This window comes from Notolabrus celidotus, chromosome 21, assembly GCF_009762535.1.
Source record: "Notolabrus celidotus isolate fNotCel1 chromosome 21, fNotCel1.pri, whole genome shotgun sequence".
NCBI lineage: Eukaryota > Metazoa > Chordata > Actinopteri > Labriformes > Labridae > Notolabrus > Notolabrus celidotus.
Window position 1 is genome coordinate 23,002,015 of NC_048292.1, and position 24,115 is coordinate 23,026,129.

Sequence of the window (24,115 nt, forward strand, 5' to 3'; positions counted from 1 at the left end):
TTTGGGTCTGAATAAGTGGACACAGGAATATGACGACAGACTCAGTTCAGTTCAGTTATTAACAGGGTTCGTACGTTTTTTTTCATGGTCAAATTCAAGTTCTTTAAAGACTTTTAAGGTCAATTTTCAAACTTTTCTAGTACTACTTTTCAAGGCATACAGTTAGAGAGGCATGAAGATTTACACTGGGTGGGCGGAATCATATCAGCTTTAGTCATGTCATTTTAAGACCTTAACAGGGCACATCAGTCTGATGCTTTTCTAAGAAAAACTTGTTTAATTTTTTCATCTACTTTCTGTTAAAGGTGACATATCATGCAAAATCGACTTTTTATTGGTTCTCTACCTGAAATATGTTTCCCTGGCATGTCTGCAAATCCCCTGAGAATGAAAAAAATCCATTCTGCCCCTGTTCTGATTTCTCCACCTTTCTGTAAATGTGTGTGAAAGGAGCCGTTTCAGACTTCTGTGTTTTTGTTACGTCACAACAATATCCGGTCTGTCACGGAGTCAGAGCTCGGAGCTTGTTCAGCCCATAGACTGTATAAAATACAACTCAACCCCTCCTCCGTTTTTCATTCCCTGCACACGTGTGCTAACAAGGAGCTTAGGAGGGAGGCATGCTAGTTGTAGGCTGTCTTAATAAACACAAAGGTCGGTTTTACTCCCCACGTTTGCAGATTTGAAGATCTAGTGGATGATTTTTATTTATCATGGAAAAGTGCTAGCGCTAGTTAGCATAGCCAAATAGCTACATGTCGTAGCTGTAGCTGTAGCTGTGTACCAAGACACACGTCGACATACTGACAAATAAAACAACAAGAAACACTAAATCTATGACCAATCCTTCAGAAAGGTCCTGCTACAGGCGCCTCTCTGTCAGGATCAGATTCAGGATCAGATTCAGAGGGTTGAAGAAACGTGATCTCTGAGCAGCCGTGTATATTCAGCCAACATGTTAACATTAGATCAACGTGCTGGAGAGCCGAGGCCACATCCACTTCCTGAGGGGGCGTGGTCAGAGAGAAAACGGAGTGTTCTGATGAGGAATGAAGAAGAGGACTTTTCAGGCATGCCAAAATCTGATTTCAAAGTGTTTTTTTGAGCATAAACTTTAAAGACATGTTTTGGGGACCTCTTAGACCAATATATATTGATGAAAAAAGCGTGATGTGTCACCTTTAAAATTGATATTGTTATTGATACTGTTATTAATAAGCCTTCAATGTTCAGACACAAGCAGCGGCCGCACCGCTGTCACTCGCGGGGTGTTTGTAGCTCGGGGCCAGTCAACGCATGACGTGATCGGTCTGTGACAGGTCTCGATGAGAAACACTGTGTCATGCCTTCGTATCTAGCGGGAGAGCCTCCCACTCCGCGGCCGCCGGCTCAGGCACGACTTGGTACTTTTTAGACGAGTATGTCGCCAACCGACCACGGTCATGCCATAACCTGCCCCGAGCTACAAAAACCCCACGGGTGACAGCGGTATGGCTGCTGGGAATCATTACACCACCTACACGTTATATGGCACAGTGCTTCTTCATCACACATGCCTAGCATGTAGCATAAACAGGCAGTCAGCATCAACAAAAAATAGGCTAATTACCTTGTAAGGCTAACGTGGTGTCGAACTGTCCTCTTGGGGGCGACGTCACGTCACACATGACAGCAGACAGCATGCCACACATGCGAGCCCATCAGGGAGAGCGCTTATTTTTTTTACATTTGACTATTTTATTTCTCTCCATTGAATGGATCTGATGAGTCAGATTGCTGTTAATTGTGAAATATATGATTACAATTTCAAGCATTTACAAGAACTTAGACCCAAAATTCAAGCATTTTTCAAACCCTGGAAACACAACATTAAAATGTCTAGTCCTTCATTCCTTTAAGAACATGTTTCTCTTTGTTTCCTGCATGTGTCTTTGTTCCCAAATTTAAACACCTTTTTAATGTTAGCCTAAGGTGCATGTGTCAGTAATAAATCAATAGAAAGGCATACTAGAGTTCCCTTGATTCCATTGTGTTCAAAGAAAAAGGTCTCTGCAATCTGCACAACCTGCCAATATCTCATGCAGCGCTCTTGCTCTGTGTCTCCTCTTGTAAGTGTTCTGTGGCAGCGCTGTAATGCCCTCAGGACGATCCTAGGTGTGGTCAAAGGCTACACCTACAGGCCCAGCTATAAGCTCTCATGACGCAGCTAATGAGCTGAGTCACTTTTTGGGGAAGTGGTTTCTCCTGCAGGTCAAATGGCTGTAATGATAGTTATGCAGCAAAGCAAGTTTCCTGAGAGAGGGCAAGGCCCAGATCTGAATCATGAGAGAAGAAGGTCTCGACCAGCTCAGAAGAACATACAGTCCTGAAGATTCTTCAGGTTTTTCATCGTTAAGTAAGTTTAACAAAGATGAAGAAACCTCTCTCAGCACTTGACAGATCGTTGATTCATCTCCAAAGAACGTGTTGCCTTCACTGTGTTATACAACATCTGCAGAGTAATGCTTCTATTCAGTTCAAAGGCAAGTAGAAACTCAACCCTGATCGCACATCAAAAGCACAATCCCATCATAAAGCAGATCAGGTTCATATCTTTAACAGGGAGGGACTGTCATGTCACAGGCAGATTGTTTTTTGTAGGGATGTCCCGATCAGCTTTTTTGGCCCCAGATCCTGATCCAACGTTTTAAGATTGAATGTTTGCCGATACCAAGTCCCGATGTGATACTTGTGTTTGCCTACGTAATAGTTGCACAAGAGAAAAGAGACTTGAGCAGCATGCTGGGTGTTTTACATTTGACAGAAATAAGTAACTAAAAATATACTAAAATGTGTTTTATGTTTATTCCATTCAACTTAATCCAGCTAGCATTTTTGTAAAACTCAGAATCTGTTTTAAAGCTCTGCAGTATGAGACCCACCAAACTGGTGTGCTTGCATTACAGCACACTGAAATCCGAGGCCACTGTGAATGCAACTCTCACGAGACACTGCGTGATTCACAAAGGCAGCATCCGGCTGAGAGACGGAGAACGTAAATATTGGGAGTGACAGCGAGATCGAAACACGCCCCGGTAGCATGCCACTAGCTACTAAGGATGGGCATTTCAAGCCAAAATACGAAAGGGATTAGTATGGTTAGCAGGTTATTATGGGAAAAAGAATCCCGACTGTGAATTTTACACTGTTTCTTAAGTTAATGAGAATTCAAACGTGTAAAAACATCAAATAATGCAGTTTCTTGTTATGATCATGATCGTTGTATAGTGATATTAGCATTATCCACTTCAGTGGACAGTTCAAAAATTCTTTGCTGTACAAATGGGCTTTGAAGCTATCATCATCAAGTTAACACCAGATACATTGATCTCATCAGATTGCATTTGTTGGCATTCTGGCATGAACCGACAAGCAAGTAATGGCCTATTTTTCCACTTTGGGGCAGCCTGCCTTGCTTAGACTGTGATTCTATAACATTAAAGGAATCTATAATTCCTTAAAAGAAGTGTTGTGGTTTATTTTGGAAAACAAGGCATGGCACAAAACCACATATTCAATGATTCAGCGATCAATCCGTCCTCTACGAGCCACTTGAATAAGATGGAGAAATATGTCAGGATCTGTCTGCTGCAGCTCAGTGATGGATTGATCATTCACATCAGATGTTCTCTGTGCAGATATCAATCAGAGCACCATGTTTCAGTGTCAAGGGGAAAGAGACATCAAAGCCTGTGGCCTTGAAGCTCCACATCTATGAAGACGCAGGTGTGACATGATTTAAGTCACGATTTGGTCTCGGGTTGAGTCTGCTGAACACATAAAAATGAAGAATATCATGAATCAATAGTAGAAGGGATTCTAGTCAATGTACCAAACCTTTGTCTTTGGATTTTGTGCATCATAACAGCCATGGAAACAACACATCTCTGTGTTATACAAGAGGAATCTATAGTTCCTGAGAACAATAATAAGGTTCTTGAAGTGATCCTCTGGGGGCTTGACGCAGGCTGACACTGAAGTTAATAGACTGAGACGCTCATAAAGGGTCTGACACGCCCACGCTCCCTTATCAAACAACAAATCCTGCTCAGCGACGGACGCGGTGCAAGACTGACACAAGAAACCACGCTGAACTAAAGCCTTTCATCACAGGAGACAGGTGCAAATTAAATGTTTGCTCATTCTGTTTGATGGAGCAAGGTAGCCGGGCTCCTCCAAAAGAAGGGGGGCGGACACAATAAAAGGAAAGACACACAATAATGTGGTCTCATTGTGATAAAAACAGAGGTATTCATTGGTTAAGCCTTAACTAACCTTTCATGTAGAATAATAAAGACTGTTGAACTAAGCAGACCAGAGGGTAACCTGATTTGTGTGCTGCTGTTGTATAAATCCACTCTGACTAGAAGGAAGATGCAGCTCCCTCACTTGGAGCACATCTGGCATTAGTCGGAGCAAATGCATCCAATCAGCCCGAGCGCAGCCAGTGGCCTGACTGTCCCAGCTGGGAAGATTACACAGCACTGAAGCACCAGCCTCCAAATTTGTTCTATCTCCTAATAGTGTTACAGTCTGTGGGCAGAGAGGGAAGAGGCTGTTTGGGACTGGCAGGTGAATATTTGCTCAGTGAGATACTGGAAGTGAGGAGGCTGTTTCATTACATCATGATGGGGGTGCTGTGAAGCCCTTTGAGGACTGTGACTGTGTTTCAGGGATTAAGTGCATTCTTTACAGTAACTTGATTTCTGCTCAGCTGGTATCAGTTGAGAAAAAGGGCATTAACTGTCTTTTGTTTAGTCCTCTTTATAAGCAAGCTTGTCTTCTTCAACAATGTCTTACTTTTAGCAATCAATCAGTAATGACACACTCAACTCACGATATGATGATACTGTGAGTAGGGCTGGGCGATAATTCGATAACGATAATTATCATGATATAATTTTTCTCAATATAAATAGAAAAAATGTAAGATAAAAAATTGATATAAATAAACCTGTAATTACACCCCCCAACCACTGGAAAGAGAGGGTGCGCTAACTAGGGAGGGGCAATGATTTTTGTATATTCAAATATAAAAATCAAAGAGTTACTTCAAATATTTTCTAATTTTAAAAGTACAATTCTTTATTGTTTTTACCGGTGCCTGGTTGTAATACGATATTCCAGCCAGACGTTGGCTATAGAGCGTCTTAGAGCTGTTTGCAAACTATGTTAAGTAACAGAAGAAGAAGAAAAATGCTAACTGCATGAAATAGCAAAAGAAGAAGAACACAGTTGCAGCGATTTTCTCTGTTTCTGAATCTAACACTACTACACACGTATTTCCAGAGACTGAGCATGACTGTAAAATATAAACAAACACGCCACGCTGGGTCATAGAAACACGGACGTAAAGATCGAGACAGACGCTGTCAGTGGGGGGGATTTATTTGAATAATCGTTGAATAGATGCTAATGATTAGCGAATATATTTTTGCTTAAAATGCCCATCCCTAGCACTAATGAGCCTTAAACGCTAGTTGCCACCCAACATCATACAGAAGTTGAAGTAGATGGCATTGAACAGCCAATCATGTTTCAGGGTGAGAGGTAGGCGGGGCTTAAAGATATTCAGAGCGGAATGTAAACACAGCTGAAACGAGAGACAGCGACACTGAAGAAAACTCAAAACCTACCAGCTCAAAGCAGAGTCGTTAGACTGACACTGAGTTGACTCTGCTTTAACTATTAACTTAATACACTTCATTAAATGTACTTTAGGATGTGGGTAAAGGAAGCGCACAGAGACAACTTCTGCTGTGCATTTCAAACACGTTTAATGTCCACAATGCGACTGTAGGACAACTGAACACTGAATAACCGTGATGCATTCACTGTACCGTGGGAAACAATATCATTCTGCACATAACCCTTCGTATTCTTAAAGGGAAAATTATGGAGATTATCTGAAAAATATAACTAAAACTTCACAAAAATCTCATTTTACACAGAAGACCTGCTTCCTGTTAGCACTGTCAAAAAATTATGGATTCAAGAGGTTTATCAAAAAACTAAATCTGGATACAAATCCTCTTCAACTTTCACTCAGGACCACAAATCTGACTTTAAACTTAAATGAAATACTGATTTGATATATTTATCGCGATAATTGTCGATATCGACTAATATGAAAAACAGCACCACGAAAACATCTCTTTCAATATCGCCCAGCTCTAGTTCACAGTAGTGGCCAATCGATATCTTCTTTTCAACAGCCTGATGCTGATGCCTAAAATCAAAGAGCAGGTCAGCTAAATCCAATATATAGTGCAGCTCCAAGGGGCTTCTGGATTCCTGGATATGAAAGGGTTTGACACATCGAGTGGTCGCAGGTCTTCAAGGGAATTTTTAGTCCGCCTTGTTAAATCTACCTGGTTTGCTCTTAGGTTCTCCACATGCTGCTGCTGCTGCTGCTGCTGCTGAGTCACCTGCTCAAAAAAAGAGCTGATGATGTCTGGGGCCGTCTTTTATGCTGGGAGAGGGAATGGACAAAGACACCATCCCGAGCTAGGCAGGGTGACTCTGAATCACAAAACAGACTTTCTTTCAGAGCGGCAGCACAGGGACATTTCTTTCATTTCATTCAGACTTCTCCTGCTGCTTTGTCCGGGTGACCTCGGTTAAATTAGAGGGTTTGATTTTATATATTCTGTTACTTTTCTGAACATTGCAAGCTGACTGTCTCCTCCATTGAATGTTTAATTTGTCTTAATTTAACTTCCTCATGTCTTTGTCTTTGCGACTGAATCCCTGACAAGATTAACCAAACAACTGAAATAAGAGAGACACAACACAAAGAGAAGCGTGTACATATAAAGATGATTAAACAGGGAGGTGTTGACAAAGAGCTCTGTGCTTGGCAAACTGAAAATGATACCAATAAAACCTGCTCAGCACATTTTGCCCTACTTGTTTTTTCATCACCAGCTGCTGAGTTTCCATGCATGTGCAAACAAACACATAAAACAATAAAGTGCAAATGACAACTACTGTGGACACACAAGACTCCACCCTGAAAGACTTCTTCCTGTCCCAAGCATGCGTCTAATCTTTGAACAGACGAATGTATATAGCGGCACAGACTTATTTATGGAGCAGGAATATATTATCAAAGCACTCTGTTGCAGACAAGGTCTTTTAAAATGGTGAGTGTTCACAGAGAGGGCCTCTCCCCTTGAATCATGTTGCCGGGCACTTGGCATAATTAATCAGCCTTATTAATATGACTGTGCATCTCAAGGTAAATGCTCCCCCCTAATCCCTGTTTCCCTCAGCTTTCCAGTCTAAACTGAGAAACAGAAAGTGTAAATTTGACTGAGTACAAAACATTTGGCATGTTGCTGCTCAATATTCACTTTGTAAGAGTAGTGTGTCATTTGTAAGTCATATATGAACACAACTTCACATGCCAACCTCACAGAAGCTTCTGTATGTGTTGGAAAAATTCCAAAAAATTCCAGAAATGACACATTAATCAACAGGATGCTAGTCTGCTTCTATTCCGGATGGTTTTAAACACCTGTTCAATAAAAGTAAAGAAAAACCTTGAGTACTGCTCCACAAAGGTGAACTTTAAATCCTAAATAATAAATATGGTGATGTCACCTTGGTTTTTTGGAGTTGTTTTAAAGCAAAGTACATATGATTTACACATAGACTATAAATAATGGACGTAGTATCCGTGACGTCACCCATCTGTTCCTGAGCGCTGTATTGAAGCCAATTGTTGGCTGGAGCCATATTGGTAAGACTGAACTCAACCTGAGTAGTTCGACAGAACTAGTGTGAGGTAAAGAGGCAGGGTTTGAGCCTCCTAGCCAACAGCTATGTGGTCCCCCTTTCAGTCAAGTCCTTATTTGGGAAGAACTCGTAATCTTAATATCTTCTGAAATGTTGCGTAAACAAGTTTTTTTTCTGGAGATCGGCTTCTTTGAATGGGTGTGTATGTGGTTTCTGGTGTTTCTTCAAGTGGACGCTCAATGAATTTATAACACCTCCGAATGGGTTTCATATTTTGAGACCAGAAAATGCTGCATGGATTTAGAGCAAAAAATATATAGTATATATTATATGAGGATATAACAAGAACAGTTTGACCTACAAATTGCATCCATATTAAAAAGAATAAAAACACCAGTTTACTGATGTGCTGTATTCACAGAAAATCTGACAGTGTTGCATTGTGGGACGCTATTTCAGTCGCCTGGTGGTGATCCAGCTGAAGTGCGAGGATGACTGTGCTGGAAGTTTAAGATTTCAAGTCTTCAGAAAGTTTAGAAGAGTTGACTTCATGTGTTATAAAAGGACTGTTTTGCAGAAGTGATGATGAGTCCACATCCTAAAACAAAGTTAACTATGGTTGTGTTCCTGTCAGTATTTATACAACTCGGGTCATCTCAAAGAGTCTTCATTCAAATTCAGAGCCTCATGTCCAACATTGCAGTGCGCAGGAGACGAGCTGTGGTTGGAGAAGGGCAGAATGGAAACTACATTTGGTTGGCAAATAAGTTGGTAGCTTGTGTGACCCTAGATTGCACGCCTCACCTCAGCAAAAGTTTTGCACGGAAAGCCTGGGATTGATATGCAAACAAGCAGAGGATGGAAAACATGGAAATACAGCATGTGCTGGAGCAAAGGTTGGCACAGGTACAAGAAATAAATTGACCAGTTAACATTGAGTTTAATCAACTGCGATCGCAAGTAAAATCGATTCCTATTCTCCTGAGAGGCAGTAGTCCAAAGTAAATGATACATTAGGTAGAATAGATAGAAAATCTACTTCCTTATTTTTCCTCTGAAAGATAAGAAAGCTGGTGTTTGAGGTCAAATGAAGGAAAAATAAAGGACTAAATAATCCAAGTTGATTCCCAAAGGGAGAAAGAGAAAGCTCAATGGTGGCTCACGTGGATCTCTCCACAATGTGATATCAGATATCTGATAATAGGCCTGCATGTGCCGGATGCATCAGTTGTCTGACACAATTAGGAACAGTTCTCATTGCCGGTCAGTCTCCTGTTTCTGCTCCCACTCGGTGAAAGTGGTAACAGAGCACCGAGGCTGAGGAGGCTTATGTCATGCAACGCTGCAGGAGGATCATGTGTGTGAGGACAGGAATAATGTGGACACAAAGAAGCGTATTTAGGAGACAAGCTGAGGAGAGACCACATGACATGATGACACTGTCTTACAACTTGGAAGATTTCACAAGTTAAAATAAGGACTTGACTCTAGATTCAACAGGAAATCTTTATGAGCAAAGAACTTAAACTGTGACGCTTACATGAGGATTTCCTCCATGCTTTGTTTTATATTGTTAACCTTTCTAACGTCTCTTAGGGCCAAATTCAACTGGATCCATGTCCGGTTTCTCTCCAAATCTGTCACAGCACCAGATCTGATAGGTTTCTATTCTAGTCAATGTGTTAACTTCCACTGGATCCACTCCATTGTGTTTCGGCTGCGTCTCTGATCCAGCAGGTCAGAGCTCTGTTGATCAGATACACAAGACTTCTATTTTTGCCAGATGCTGGAGCACGACGCATCAACCTCAACAGAGCAGATGGAGCGGGACAGGAAGTCAGACACCAAAACAACTGGACTCCAGCTGTCCGGGCGGTCCTGCTCCGTTCTGAAAACGCAACCGGTGGGTGTTGACGGACAAGAGAGCACAGAGCTGGACCCTAGCAGATTAGAGATGGACCGGACACAGATCTGGTGGAAGTCCCGGGTTACACTTCAGCATTTTTCCTTTACTCACTCGTGTTCATACATCAGCTCTGGAGCATGGGCCTTATCTCAGATACTGCAGACATGACATGAACAGGGACTCACCTGGCAGCTGAACACTATAAAATAAAACTCTGTAACTCTGAATTCTAACTATACGCTTTTTCCTTTAAGTGCTGTCAAATCTTCAGCACATTGTTGACTAAAATCAAAATAAATCCAGAGATAAAGCTTTTAACAATAAAGCAAACTAGAGATGTACTCATATTCTCTATTATTATCTATTATTCTAGTTGTAATAATACAGTTGTACACACATTGAAGCTTACAGCCCTCATATTGAAGTATTACTGGCTGTCAAAAGGAAATGCAAATTGATTTTCATCAGAATCAACCGATCAAGGCAACAACTATCACCAATGGATCCACTGTAGAGACAGTGAACGAGTATTAAGACCTTCAATGCTAACATGTGCATTTCGAACACGTTTAATGTCCACAGTGACCGTAGGACAACTGAACACTGAATAACCATAATGCAGTCACTGCACTACAAACTGGAACTTCGCAAAAATCTCATCTTACACAAAGGACCTGCTTCCTGTTAGCACCGTCAGAAATGATGGATTCAAGAAGTTCATCAGAAAACTAAATCCAGATACAAGTTAACAAACCGACTGACATCTTCAAAGTTCACTCAGGAGCAAAAATCTGCATTCAATTTATATGGAATAATGATTTGATATTTATCGTGATAATTATCAATATTGACTGATATGAAAAATGTAATCATGATAACATCTTTTTCAGTATCGCCCAGCTCTTTGTACCTCTAATCTATTAGATTATTGTCCTGTTTATATGCACAAAAGAACATCTCTTTAAACTGTCTTTTCACCATCAATCACTTCACTCAGTGTGAATCTTTGCAGTGGAGAATGCACTAAAAGTCTGTTTCAGCATCTGTTAATCTCTCCTCTAACATCACCCCCACAGCCCTTGCAGGCATTAATATTAACAACAAAACCCACCTCACACATGCATGTTGATGGTGATGCTCCAAGGTTACAGAAAGGGGGTTTTTCCACTCACCACTGTCCTACAGAGCACACCGCGTCCTTCATGCACGGCTGCTGACAGTGTAATGTTACACACTGTAAATAAATAACTCTTCCTCGAAAGGACAAACACTGGAGAGGAGAGTAGTGAGGATGTGATGGAGGCATGTGGTGATGGAGAAGCAGCTAGACTCCAGCTCAGGCTAACCTTACTTTATTACATAACAGAACGCACAGCCCGTCTGCAGAGTCACGGCTGTCAACACACACAGACTGTTAGCTCTAAGCTAGCAGAAATAAACACTTGAAGGAGGCGGTTGATCATGTTGTTGTTTCATGGTTGACTTAGATGTGTGGGGCTTACCTTAGCTTCGCTGGGGGTCCACCGGTAGGTTGTCTGCCGGGCTCTCGGCTGTAAATATGCAGTCTGTCCTCCTCGGGGACGTTTGTCTGTCTGCTAACTGTTAGCTGACGACGCTTTAATGTTGATTTCTGAAGCTTCAGTTAGTGATGACTCGACTCCTCCTCAGCCCAGCGGCGCCATGTTGATCCGATATTAAAGTCTGGATGCTTACAAATGAACTTTAGGTGACCGGCGAGTTTTATACAGACTGTAAACCATCAATATTCAGCCAACCTGTTAGCCAGCAGCCCGCCTGCTCGGTTCTGTCCTGAGTCTGAGGGAAACCTGAGCAAGCACAGGGGGTAACGGGTACTTCCGGTTGATATTTTCAAAATAAACTCAACCACGGTACATAAATACTTTTTGTTTTATAATTTTCAAGATATAAAGCAAAAAATATATATAAAGCAGAGTGACTATACTCATACATACACACAAAAAACAAGACAGAACAAAGATGTAACAGCATGTCAGCATTAGCATGGATGAGTTTGCTTATAATGTTTGCTTCTGTAAATAGCAAATGAGAATTGGTTCTCAATTAACTCACCTGGTTAAATAAAGGTTAAATAAATAAATAAAAATAAACAATTCATGTTTAGCTCATTCATGAGCATAGGATTTGATGCTTAATGCAGAAACAAACTTTAAAGAAAATGTACAAAGAAAAAGATCTACAACATCGACAAGAAAAAAGAAAATGCAGGAATTAAGTGTTAGATGCTCAACATTTCTTAGGTGAGGTCCCCCAGACCCCCCTCTTGTTAACGCTGCCTAAATAGATTTAAATTCACCCTGAGCTGTGATTACCAGTCGTTGTTGTGTTATGTTCTTATGTAGCCCAAGTATCTGTTCTCAGTGACATACACCGAAGAGGATGTACAACACAATCAACGATCAGGACAAGGGAGACGGCGTGAGTAATAACCAAAAACAGTTAGAAGTTGTTGTTTTTTTCATCATCAAAATTAACAATGTCATCAATATCATTATCAAAAACATCAATATCATTATCAAAAGCATCAATATCACTTCATGTAACGGTGTTCATGAAATAGCTGAGTATTAGTCATGTATTTCACTACCAGGGGACAATTGCAAAATATACCATGCTCATCAAACACACAAGAATAATATGTCAGTTCAGGGTTGATTATTGAACCTTTGGATATAAAATGCAACTTACAGGAAAATTGTTCACATTCAGTGTAATTGCACTGTGAATATTTATGTGCATTTTAGTTGCTGCATCAGGATCAATATTTCACATTTTAAAAGTTTTTTCACGGTAATGTATGTAACAGTACATGTTAGTGGCTTTAAACTATAACCATAGTTGCATTATTTATGTTATTCCACCATAAAGGTTTTTGCAGCATGATTTTAACAAACATGAAATGTCACACATGAAAAGTATTATTGCACATGTAATGTTACTTCACCATGAGTAATGTTAATAAATATGTTATTACAGTATATTCATGATGGAATAATATTCAATGTGCAGCTACACAGTTTTTCTTATTGTCACCATGATTATGAAAACATATATCACATATATATTCAGATATATTGATTATTATTTTTCCTTTACCCTTCAGCTGATGATACAAAAAATGTAACTCACCACATTAAACTAATCTTTGATGCAAATTCAGCCTGCCTTGAAAACTTGAAAACTCTCTCAGTTTATTGACTGTTGTTTTTTAGTCAGCACTCAAAATTAAGGACAAAGAGTTCACTCAACACTATGAAATAAAAATGAGTACACACTGGTGACAAACCTGTATAAACATGTCATTTCACATTTCTTTTTTTTCTCTTAAATGTCTATTATCTGGATTTACAACTTCATCACTTTAAAAAATCTAAATCTTAGTAAACATTGATTGCTATTGGTTTTAGAGGGATGCAGGTTATGTTATATATTGTTTAATTAATAGTAACTCCAAGATATTTGTTTCCCTTGGTTTTTTATATCACTCATACTTTTTTATCTCTAGTTGTCAACAAAATCCTGTCTCTGCATTTCTGCAAAAATGGTGCTGAAGTCCAAAGTTGTGTCTGCTCCTAACTTTATTTTGAAGGCAGTGCACTCCATATCCTGTTTTAGGTCTTCAGGTGGTTGACTTCACGAATAACAAAGTTCTTCCTTTTTTCTGCTCCATGATCATCTGATTAGTCTGACTGGACAGGGCATCACAATCACGTGATCAGGGGAGTATACTTTCAATTTGAATTCAGTCCACCTCACCACATAACAACAAATCAGTAAATAATGAAGATGAATGATGTCATGTTAACGAGATAGCCATTAGGATCCATGACACTGCTTGCATTGTTTGATACAACAATCTAAACATAAAGTTTAATACAACGCATTTCCACTGATGTATTATATACTATAAAACAGATAATATATTATGCATGATTATGTAACATCTACACATACTAGGAAGCACGATTTAAGGATTAATTGTGCTGAACTCTGCAAAAACAGGGTCTGTGTGGAACAATCACACCTGATAGTTTTACTAGAGGCTTTGATAACACCGGAAGCGCACCGTAAAATGTAACATTAATATCTGTTCAAAACTGTCTCAGTTGTTTCTGTCAGAGAGCTGCAGCATGTATGTTGGGTAGAGAGTGACATCCAGTGGCTGATGGTGGTGCAGTGAATTTGTGTTTGCATGTGACCACCTAAAGGCACAAAGGGGTTACTGCAGCGTGTCCATGTTGCTTTCCAGAGACTGTTTCTGTCAAATCTAATCCTGTCAAATCCTCCATGTTTGTAATCATGTTATTGTTGTTATCACTGTTCAGACTCTAGGACCTGAATCTTTTAATTATGTTGTGTTCTGCATTATTATCAGCTGAATACAATCTATATTTATCCATTTTCCAATAAGTTATGTTTTATTTTTTGGTCTATTTTTGTGTTATTACATTTTCCAATGTAAAGTCTCCTGCAACTAAAACTCACCCTGTCTTGTGTGTAACTGACTTACCTTAATTATCTAATGAATCCTGCTCTCTCTAAAGTGCTTTAATTTTCCCTTCTTACTGTCAGTCATGTTTTGTGATTCAAATATGATTCAATATAAGACAGACCTTTCCTGATGGCACATGATATATGATAGACACATAAATGAAAACACTGGACATGTACATAATGCACTATGGGTGCATGCATATTTAATAAGATCACACAGGCTGTCATACTTGTGCAGCCTACATGGCTGCATGAATTCACATTCTCAGTCTCAGCTCATTCATCTGCTTCCAAACAAACTCAATACACAGGCATTACTAATATTTCCATTGTTTCAAATTTAGTTTGCAATGCTTTAAGAGGCTGATTGGTTGATGGCAGAAACTGATCAACCTAAAGTACAAATGTGGAACTATATTGTATTTCAGATGCATTTATCAAAGTCTACGAGGGAAATCTTGTACTTGTTCTGAAAAGCGAAACTGCACAGATCTACAATAATTTGATCTTTTCTCAATTCTGAGTGTCCTGAGATTAAATTTCCAGTATTGCTTTGTGGAATGTACTTACAAATGAACGAATAAGCAAAACCAGAGTTCAATTATCTACTTTTTTTTTAGCTTTTTCTCAGAAATACATAATGTCAGGAAGGCCCATGAATAAATAGAAAGCATTGTGAAATTCAGAGCAGTAAGCACAATACACCTAAAGCAAAGACCACAACACAGAACACCCTTTGTTTACTCCAGAGCCTGACTGGTTGAACCAGCTGTTGTGAAATTAACCAACTTACCCCGGGGCAAAACTGCACTGTGGGACTCTTGACCCTCATAAATCATGTAAATACCCTGTATCATTACCATCAGAGCAACATGCAGGGTACAAACTGTATAGTCTAAGCTAATTATAGTTCTCGGGGCGTTGATAGTTGGTGCATCGTCCCCATATGCCCTGAGAGTGAACGAAGCATGGCAGATGCCATTTATAAAGAATTAAAGAAGATAAGATAAGATATTACTTTATAGGTTGCCAGGGGAAAATTCAGGTTATTGCACTAACCCAGACATTAGTATAATCGAAAATAAGTTTCAATAAGTAAATTAAAATAAGTAAAAATAAAAATAGATAAATAAATAAAGACAGAATACAGATTTAAGATATATACAAATGTTACAAATGCTTTAAATAGTTGTAATTACAGGCAGTATTAAAAAAGATACAGCAGTGGCAGGTTGACATGGTGTGATTATGGTTTGGTTATGACGGATTAAGCAATACAATAAATAAATATGGGTATGTAATATGACTGTATGAAGATAAAAGGGAATAGTAAAAAGTGCTATATAATAGTACCATGTTACCACCATAAAAGTATAAAGAGGAAGTGTTTGTCTTGATGATGCCTTTAAACACCCTTAATGATGTTAACACACTAAAATATTTAAGTCATATCATCAGGAATGATTTAAGGGGTGACGATGTGCAGCAAAGTGTATGCACAAGCTAATATGCTGGCACGCTAGTTTCATGTGTGCCAGCTGATTTCAGAGCACAGCTTGTTAGAGCCTGCTCTACTACACTGCCCACTTGAAGTGCAATCACAGTAAAGCTAAAATTAAAAAGCTTCAAGTGGCACACACATTTCCAATCCAAATGAAGCTCCGGTTTCAGTCCATTTTGGTAGCTTCTGTGGACATAATGATACCTCATATCTCTTTGCTGAGGGCTGATGTGGTGATTTCAGACCAAAAATGTCATCCTGCTTTCGTTTTATAGTCAGATGTATCACTCACTATGTTTCATGCTGCAAAAGGTGAAAGAAGGCTTACTCTTCACCTTGCTGTCAGTTGTCTGATTTGACATCTACCCATTGCAATGCTTACCAGTGGCAGAGCCAGGGGGTGGCCAGGGGTGGCCATGGCCACCTATGAAAACTGAAATTCTTAAACATGATTGGCTATTTGCCATGTCAGAGGCATTACTTATATTGAAATCAGCTATTGTGTTGTTGTGTTTCACCAAGCTGCAGAGACAGTAGTTTCTGTGGATTTGAATATTATTTTTGTTGATGCTGTGACTTTGGACAATCATTTTTATTTGGAGTCCTTAAAGAGTTCAGTTCAGCAGATTTAAATGTTGACACTCTGTCCAGTTACATTTTTAATGTTAACTTTAGAAATCTACAAAAATGTAATATATTCAAAATGATTTTATAAAAAGAAGCTAAAGCAGATGTGATTATTGGAAGTAACCCTCCTAGGTTTGGGGTAAGCCCCAAACGGTTTCTACGCTTGGCCACCCCTTCAACAGTCAGTGCCCCAGTTTGGCCACCCAAGTCAAAACTGTCTGGCTCTGCCACTAATGATTACAGGCATTACAAATTAAAATGTATGAGATACAATGAGATTATCAAACTTCTTACCAATGTTCTTGTTTGCTTTCATCAAGGTTTTTGTCTGGTTTAAGGTACCAAGGTATGCAACTGTAAGCAAATTGTTCGTCTCCAATGATGTTTTTACCTTCCATGCTGTACTCACACATTTAATGTTCAGATCTATACAGAACTGCTGAATTTCTAAAGGAAAATATATCTATCTTGTTCACAAAAATAAATGATGTTTTGGGTTATTATCTTGTGTGCACAAGATAATAACTTGTGAGGATAATAAATCTATCTTGTGGGAACAAGTTATTATCTTTACCTCACGTTATTAACTTGTATGAACAAGTCAGTTATCTTATGTGCACAATATTGTTATCTTCTGGGAAACAAGATCATTTTATCATACGCACAAGTAAAAAAAACAATATATAAATACTGGACTGAAGAGGCTCTGTAGATTTATAAGCAGATCATACGCATCCAAAAACTGAATCATGATGGTACTATTGCACCGAAGATAGATAGATAGATAGGTTGATAGATAGATAGATAGATAGATAGATAGATAGATAGATAGATAGATAGATAGATAGATAGATAGATAGATAGATAGATAGATAGATGTTCAGTGTTTTTTGCTGTAGTCTATATTCATGTTCTGTAGTATGATTATGTGACCTTCTGTGTGATATGGCCTGCCCTTCATCTGTGTTTTTGACAGCTTCCCCCCTCCTCCTCCTCCTCCCCTGTTTCCCCCTTACACAGCCTCTTTTTTCCCACAATGCTCAGCGAACATCACCACCAAGATGGCCGGCGCTATGGAGGAATATGAGAAAGAAGCTGGCTGCGTCCCTATTCTCCATCCTGAGGTACGGTGCTCGGGCTTTCAACCATTCGCACGGGCACATAAATTACACATAACAAATGTTGCTGGTGTGTGTGTGGATGGCTGAGTGGAGTCTCCTTGCTGTTGTGGAAAGTGCGATGCCCCCTGCAGAAGCACCGGTGGGGGGTGGCAGGTAGCTGACGGGGCTAAAGGTGCTAACGCTAGCCCCCTCCTCCTGCTGCAGAGCGAGCTAACACTGGGCAGATGTTCGTGTTAATGTGAAGCTAGCTGCTGCTTTACGTGATAGTTACTTCATGTAGATAGAAGACGTGTGTGTGAGCTGTGTGTTTAATAATAAAAAGCTACATTAGTGCTTAATCCTCAAAGTGTAACGACGTTAGCTGGAAGTGTTGGTTGTTAGCTCTGATGATGGAGATTGGGGTCAAGTGTGTGTGGATTTCTAACGCAGCTGGTCTCCATAATACATTAGTGTAAACAATAACGAAAGGAAAACATCCACTATGTTAAATACAGAACACAATCATTGTATTTATTTGTGTTATTTGCAGGAAACTGAACGTTTACTGCTAGCTAACATTTCCCTGACGTTACACTTGGATGAGATTCTCACTAGCGTTCAATTTGTCATTCAGCATGTCTCGTTAAATCAGATAATACCGTCGAAAATGTGTAATTAGGTACGATTTTCAGCTTTGATAATACACATTTGATATCTTAGTGAGTGATTGAGCAACTGGAGTCAACGTGTGGGCAATATTTATCCCATATTGTCTCAAGGAAGTAAGCTAGGAGAGCTTCATTTGGACACTGACACCTTATAGCACAAGCTAACTGAGCAGGGACATTAGAATAAAGATGACATCAAGCAAAAAATAAGACAACACACTCTAGTTTTCTTAGAAATATACATATAAAAGGAAAATATAAATAAGATCATATGTAATAACAATAATAATAAGAGATGAAATATAAAAATACAGTAAAATATCCTCAGTGTGTGCTGTGTCTCATGTGCTTTTCTTACAAGTTAGGAGTTATAACAGGGAAGTAATGCTCTCAATGCACCTGAAGTGAAGTCACACCTCCCTGACAGACAGATTCACACACTGCTCTTGTGGTAACTGAAGTGGTTTCTGTTTAACATGAAACTCTGTGGGCTTTCTTTCAATTTGAGACAGACTTGAAGCTTCAAATTCAACAAGCACAATGACATCTGGTTGAATGTAAAACTCAATGATGGTGTGAAGCAACAACAGCCTTCTGCTATTCATAGTCTAAGATTTGAGATTTAATGTCAGATAAGCCTGTGCATTATAAAGAACCATCCATAGAACACCCTACCTTTACTCTTGTGAGTGTTACAAATTAATTATAAACTATGTGTCACAAAGCTCCAGTATTTACATCTTGTATTTGCTCATATAAAACACGAGCAGTTGATTAAGTAGCCTTCTTTCTTTCTTACTTTTAATGATCACACAGTTCACACATGAGACTTTTTAAACTGTCAGTCATTTTGGACACAGGCTTTGACTCTCTATTGTGAAGCATTGTGGTTCACTAGAGCAGGGGTTCCCAAAGTGTGGGTCGGGATCCCCTGGGTGGTCGTGAGATGTCTTCCAGATTGTTTTTTTTTTTTTAAAGTTATCTAAAAATTGTACATTTTACCCATTATAGTTAAAATATCAAAAAAATAGTAGCTCAACTTGAAATGAAACCTTTAAAATAGAAAATGTAATGAGTTTTCTACCTTTCTTTTTGCCAGATGACTCCTAAGTTTAGGGTTAGTGAACAGTTAGTCATCTAAAGCATCAGTAGCAGTAGGTTAATTCATAACTGCACAGGAAACACAGACACATGCTCATATAGGTAGGGTCACTTTCTGCAGAGCAGCCAAATGAAGCCACATTAGATCACTTTGAGGGACAGTAGGGGTCACGAGTCCTTGGCACCTTTATTTTGGGGGTCACAGGCTGAAAAGTTTGGGAACCCAACCCATGTACTAGAGTACTACACACTTTGAAGCTTTGATACCGTCCGCCCGTCTCTTCCACACATGCAGGAATGTTGAGGTTGCTCCGTCTGTGTTGGGCACAGCCCCAGGCTGCCCTGGAGACCAAACAGTTAAGTCCACACACAGTCCGTACTGAGCATTTCAAGCCAAATACTACTCCATATACTAATCCATCATCTATGAGAACCACTCAACGATTAATTGAATAGTTGCCCTGTCTTCTGCTGGGTGTCTCCCTCTCTGTGCATTGTTGTTGTAGACTTTTGGTTTACTAATTTGACCCTTGACCTCAGTTTTGTGTTTTGTTAAGAAACGTCTAAAAATATGAGTCCAATGCGGAAGTGCTAAAAACTGCAGTTCATCAAGGATCCGCTTGAGGCTGACTCCGGAAGAACCAGAAACCACATACACACCAATTCAAAGAAGCTGATCTTTACAGCAGAAATAAACATGTTTACAGCCTGGTACAAAAGACTAGTGTAGTCTGGATATCTCATTTCTTGATTTTCCAATGAGAGGCACAGTTGACTTGATTGACAGGTGGGAACACTGTAGCTGTTGGCGAGGAGGCTCAAAGCTCGCCTCTTTACCTAACAATCACTCCACAGCAGCAGTATGGCTGCGGCCGCCAATATGGTCCCTCAAAACAGCGCTTCAGAAACAGATGGGTGACGTCACAGATACTACATATTTATACAGAGTCTATACTTCTTCCACAACTTTTTGACCGCTGTCTCTATGTCACTGTCTTCTTCGTTTGTTATTAACTAGCAGTTGTTTACAGACGGTTTTAGAGCCAGGCCCTGGTAAAAAAAAAAAGAGAACATATATTTCTAATAGGAGATAATAGTGACATGAACCGCTGTTCTTAAATCCTGACTCATCCCTGGTCTGTACCCCTTCTTTTACCTCTCTGTTTAGTGTGTTTGTTTTTTCTGATGAGCATGGAGTGATTACTGAAGAACTCAGCTCTGGGCACGGTTTAATAGTGCTGTGAAGTCAGTGACCACAGACTCTTACTTCCCAACACAGCTCAGCTTGTATGCAGCAGTGAATTTCAGTGCCTCAGGTAGTCGAAGGTTTGGTTTGGATTTGCATATTGAACACAGTCTGGTTATCAGTTGTTTTTATCCCTCCCTGGCAGATAATCTAATCCTCTAATAATCTAATCTGCTTGATACACAAACACACAGCGGTTTGACACAGTGACACTTGTCCTCTGTTAGGTTTTTGTGCATTTTGCTTTTTATTGATAGGACAGCTGAAGAGAGAGGAAACGTGTGCAGCAGAGAGAGCGGGGGAAGACGTGCAGCTAATGGTTGAGGCCGGCAGTTGAACCCAGTTATTCTTCTTTCCTTTAAAGCTCTGGTTCTGCTCTCTGGTTTGTAAACGGCGAGTTAGCTGAGCAAAATAAATTATTTAAACTGTGATTCATATAATTTATTTATTTTGTCTTTCATGTTTGGTAAGTCCTTAAAAATGCTGCCATTAAAGTTAATGATTATATTGATTTATAGAGGTGTTGCAATTCAATTTTCTCCTCTTACCTGATCTTTGTGTATTGACCAATACGCCAGGACCAGTGTCTTTCCATTGCAGTACAAAACTGACTTATTAAAAGCTTTAACAGCTTTTAGCCTGCATAAAAAACCTGTGGAAATGTCTCCTGATGAAAATCCTCTATCTGTCCTCATTGTTGTTTCGCAGTCTGGATTTTCCAGTTTGAAATACTTCCTGGTTTTTGTCATTTTGCAAACCCTGACACAGGACTTCCACTAGATCCGTGTCCAGTCCGTCTCCAATTGTGCTGCGGTGCTCTCTCGTTCGTCAACACCCACTGGTTGTGTTTTCAGAACGCAGGATGGAGCTGGACCGCCAGACAGCTGGAGTCATGTGACCAAAGTTTTCCTGCGGTAATTACTGAATGAAGGATTCTCCTCCTCCTCATCCATGTTGTCCTTCTGGTCCTCTGAAAACCTTTTTATGTTGTAGTTAAGTGAAATACGATCTGGTGATAACACAGAGTGTTTTATTCTGAGAAAGAAAAATGCTGAAGTGTAACCCGGGACTTCCACCAGATCCATGTACGGTCCATCACCAATCTGATGTGGTCCAGCTTCGTGCTCTCTCGTCCGTCAACTCTCACCGGTTGCGTTTTCAGAACAGAGCAGAGTTGGAGTCCGGTTGTTTTGGTACCTGACTTCCTGTTCCGCTCCATCTGCTCTGTTGTGTTGATGCGTCGTGCTCCGGCAAAAAAATAGAAGTCTTGTGTATCTGATCCGGAGGACTCGGATCTGCCGGATCAGAGACGCAGCCGGAATGCAACAGAGTGGATCCAGTGGAAGTTAACACATTGACTAGAATAGAAACCCATCAGATCGGTGCTGTGATGGATCGGAAACTGACTGGACATGGATCTGGTGGAATTTGGCCGTGACTCTCTCTGCTAGTGCTGCACTGTTTTTGTTTATAACATGGTAAATGACCTGAACTCAGTTCTGGTGAAGCAGTGGCGATTTTGCTACATTGTTGGCAGTCAGATTACCGCACATGGATTTGCCTCCATATTGTAATGGACTCTTGATTCAGACAGAGCTCCATTATGGAAGACAGACGATCAAATGTAGTGTTACAGCTGTGTTTATAACAGCCTATATGAGGTTACAATACATTAGGAGCAGTCTGTCAGCTGAGGGTCAGACTGTGCATGGGTTTAGTGTAAGAGGAAATGAGAGGGACGTGTTGAGGGAAGTGAAAATGTATTTATGAAGTTATGGAGTTTTGATTGATTGACGGTTGGGTTTATGGGACGGAAGTTGAACCGTGATCACAATCATGCCTCTTACGCACGAGTCATACTCGGTAAATCCATGTGCACGTCTTGCTTATGAAACACATTGAGGTGTAATTAACACATTTATTTAGTTGGCTAACGCAGCTCTGAAGTGTTGTTATTGATCTAACTACACAGCATGATTGGACTTTTGACCTTGTTCCTTGTACATGTGTGCACACCGAGTCTTCAGCATGTTTGCATTCAAACGGCTCTGTTGTGCTGCTTTGTTGTTATAGATCAAACAGTTCCTCTCTGTGGTCCTGTATCACTCAGGTGTACTGACTGAATCACTTTGCTCTCAGTCCTGGCTGACTGTTTTCAATCCTTCCTGTTTGACACTCAGGACAGATGATTCACAAGAAGGTGGGGACCTCCTCCCAATTATTGGCAATGTCATCAATGGTGTTCTTTGCTCCCGTGATACAATCAAATGTCGTTTATTCCTTCCTTCCTGTGCACGCGGCAACCAAGGGAGAGGTTCCGGTGGCTGGTGGTGAGGCTTTCAGCAGTGTGACTGCCCCCTGGTGGCTGGCTGCAGTATAGGTCAAAAAATCCGTGAATGGGGGAGACGGATTTAAAAAAATAAATACACGTCGTACGAATGTTTCTCACATCCGTATGCTGTGGTGACATGTAGTTATTATTTGACTGTTTTGTGTTCAAGGCCTCTTTTTCCTGAAAAGTTTCTTTTTGGTTAGTTATTAGTGTTTAAAAAACGGGGTTTTACTTCCGGGTTTCCTTTGATTCACAGCCGCCTTGGAGTGAAACTTCAAAGGACACACAGCGTCTTGTGACGCTACGCTGTAGGGTGGAGCTTATTACAGTGGCTTCACAGGCTCTGGCTGCACAATGGCGGCGCCCAGGAGAGAGATTTTTCTTGGCTTCAGAACCGTACAACAGGAAGAGGCGGAGCAACGCTGTCCATTTTTATTTACCGCCTATGGCGGCAACCTCTGGTCTCAAAATATGAAGCCTATGCTGAAGTGTTATAAACTGCAGTTCATTGAGAATCCACTTGAGGCTGGCTGCAGAATCACCGGAAACCACATAGACACCACTTCAAAGAAGACGATCTTAAAAAACAGCTGTGGTCTACGTAGCTAATTTCTCTATCGGCACACAGTACGGGGGTGAATTTTTTTCTAAGGCGACAGTTCAGAAGATATTAAGATTATCAGTTTTGCCCAAATAAGGACATGACTGACTTGAGTGACAGGAGGGAACACATAGCTGTTCGCTAGGAAGCTCAAACCCCGCCTCCTTACCTCACACTAAAGCCTGATTTATACTTCTGCGACGGATCAACAGCGTAGCCTACGCCGAAGGTCCGCGTTGCTCCCGTACCTACGCAGAGGCCTACGCATGTAGCTGACGTGCACCTCCTCCAAAATGTAACTACACGTAGAATCGACACGGACTGCAAGCCCTGTGATTGGTCCGCTCGGCTGCATTGTTTTTCCCGCATTTACAACACTTCCAGGATCCCCGCTTATCGGCCGCACATTGGCCGTGTATTCAATCTCCTCCTCTCTATTCTTCCTGTAATCATGTCTGTATGATAAACAGCAACATGTATCAGCTGTAGATTAACATAACACGCTCTGAATCTCTGTGGAAAAGTAAACAGAGATCGTAGCGGGACCGGAAGCAGGCAACCGGCTATCAGAGAGATCACACTGCCCTCAAGTGTTTCAGCGGAGAATTGCTGCGTGACACGGACACATTGACGCTCAAGTATGTGGGGCTCATGTCCACGTCAGCCCCTGCTGCGTAGTGGAGACGCAGAAGTATAAATCGGCTTTAAGTGTGGTTGAGTT

The 24,115-nt window shown here is 40.4% G+C and overlaps 2 protein-coding genes across 12 annotated transcripts in view; one reads left to right on the top strand and one right to left on the bottom strand.

Moving 5' to 3' along the window:
• osbpl8 (oxysterol binding protein-like 8) overlaps positions 1-11,567 on the bottom strand; it is a 140,720-nt gene extending 129,153 nt beyond the window's left edge. For 10 of the 11 annotated variants that reach the window (XM_034673253.1, XM_034673251.1, XM_034673249.1 and 7 more), the window contains exon 1: positions 11,188-11,543. The gene's annotated coding sequence lies outside the window, so the exon portion shown is untranslated. Of the gene's footprint in view, positions 1-11,187 lie in introns of all 11 variants that reach the window. The other variant, XM_034673248.1, reaches the window with a different exon arrangement.
• A 5,781-nt stretch (positions 11,568-17,348) lies between these two features.
• The window catches only part of zdhhc17 (zinc finger DHHC-type palmitoyltransferase 17), a 46,356-nt gene continuing 39,589 nt past the window's right edge, over positions 17,349-24,115 (top strand). Inside the window, exon 1 of the mRNA XM_034673430.1 lies at positions 17,349-17,470. Within this exon, the coding sequence (XP_034529321.1) occupies positions 17,408-17,470 (63 nt within the window). The 5' untranslated portion in view covers positions 17,349-17,407. The remainder of the gene's footprint in view (positions 17,471-24,115) is intronic.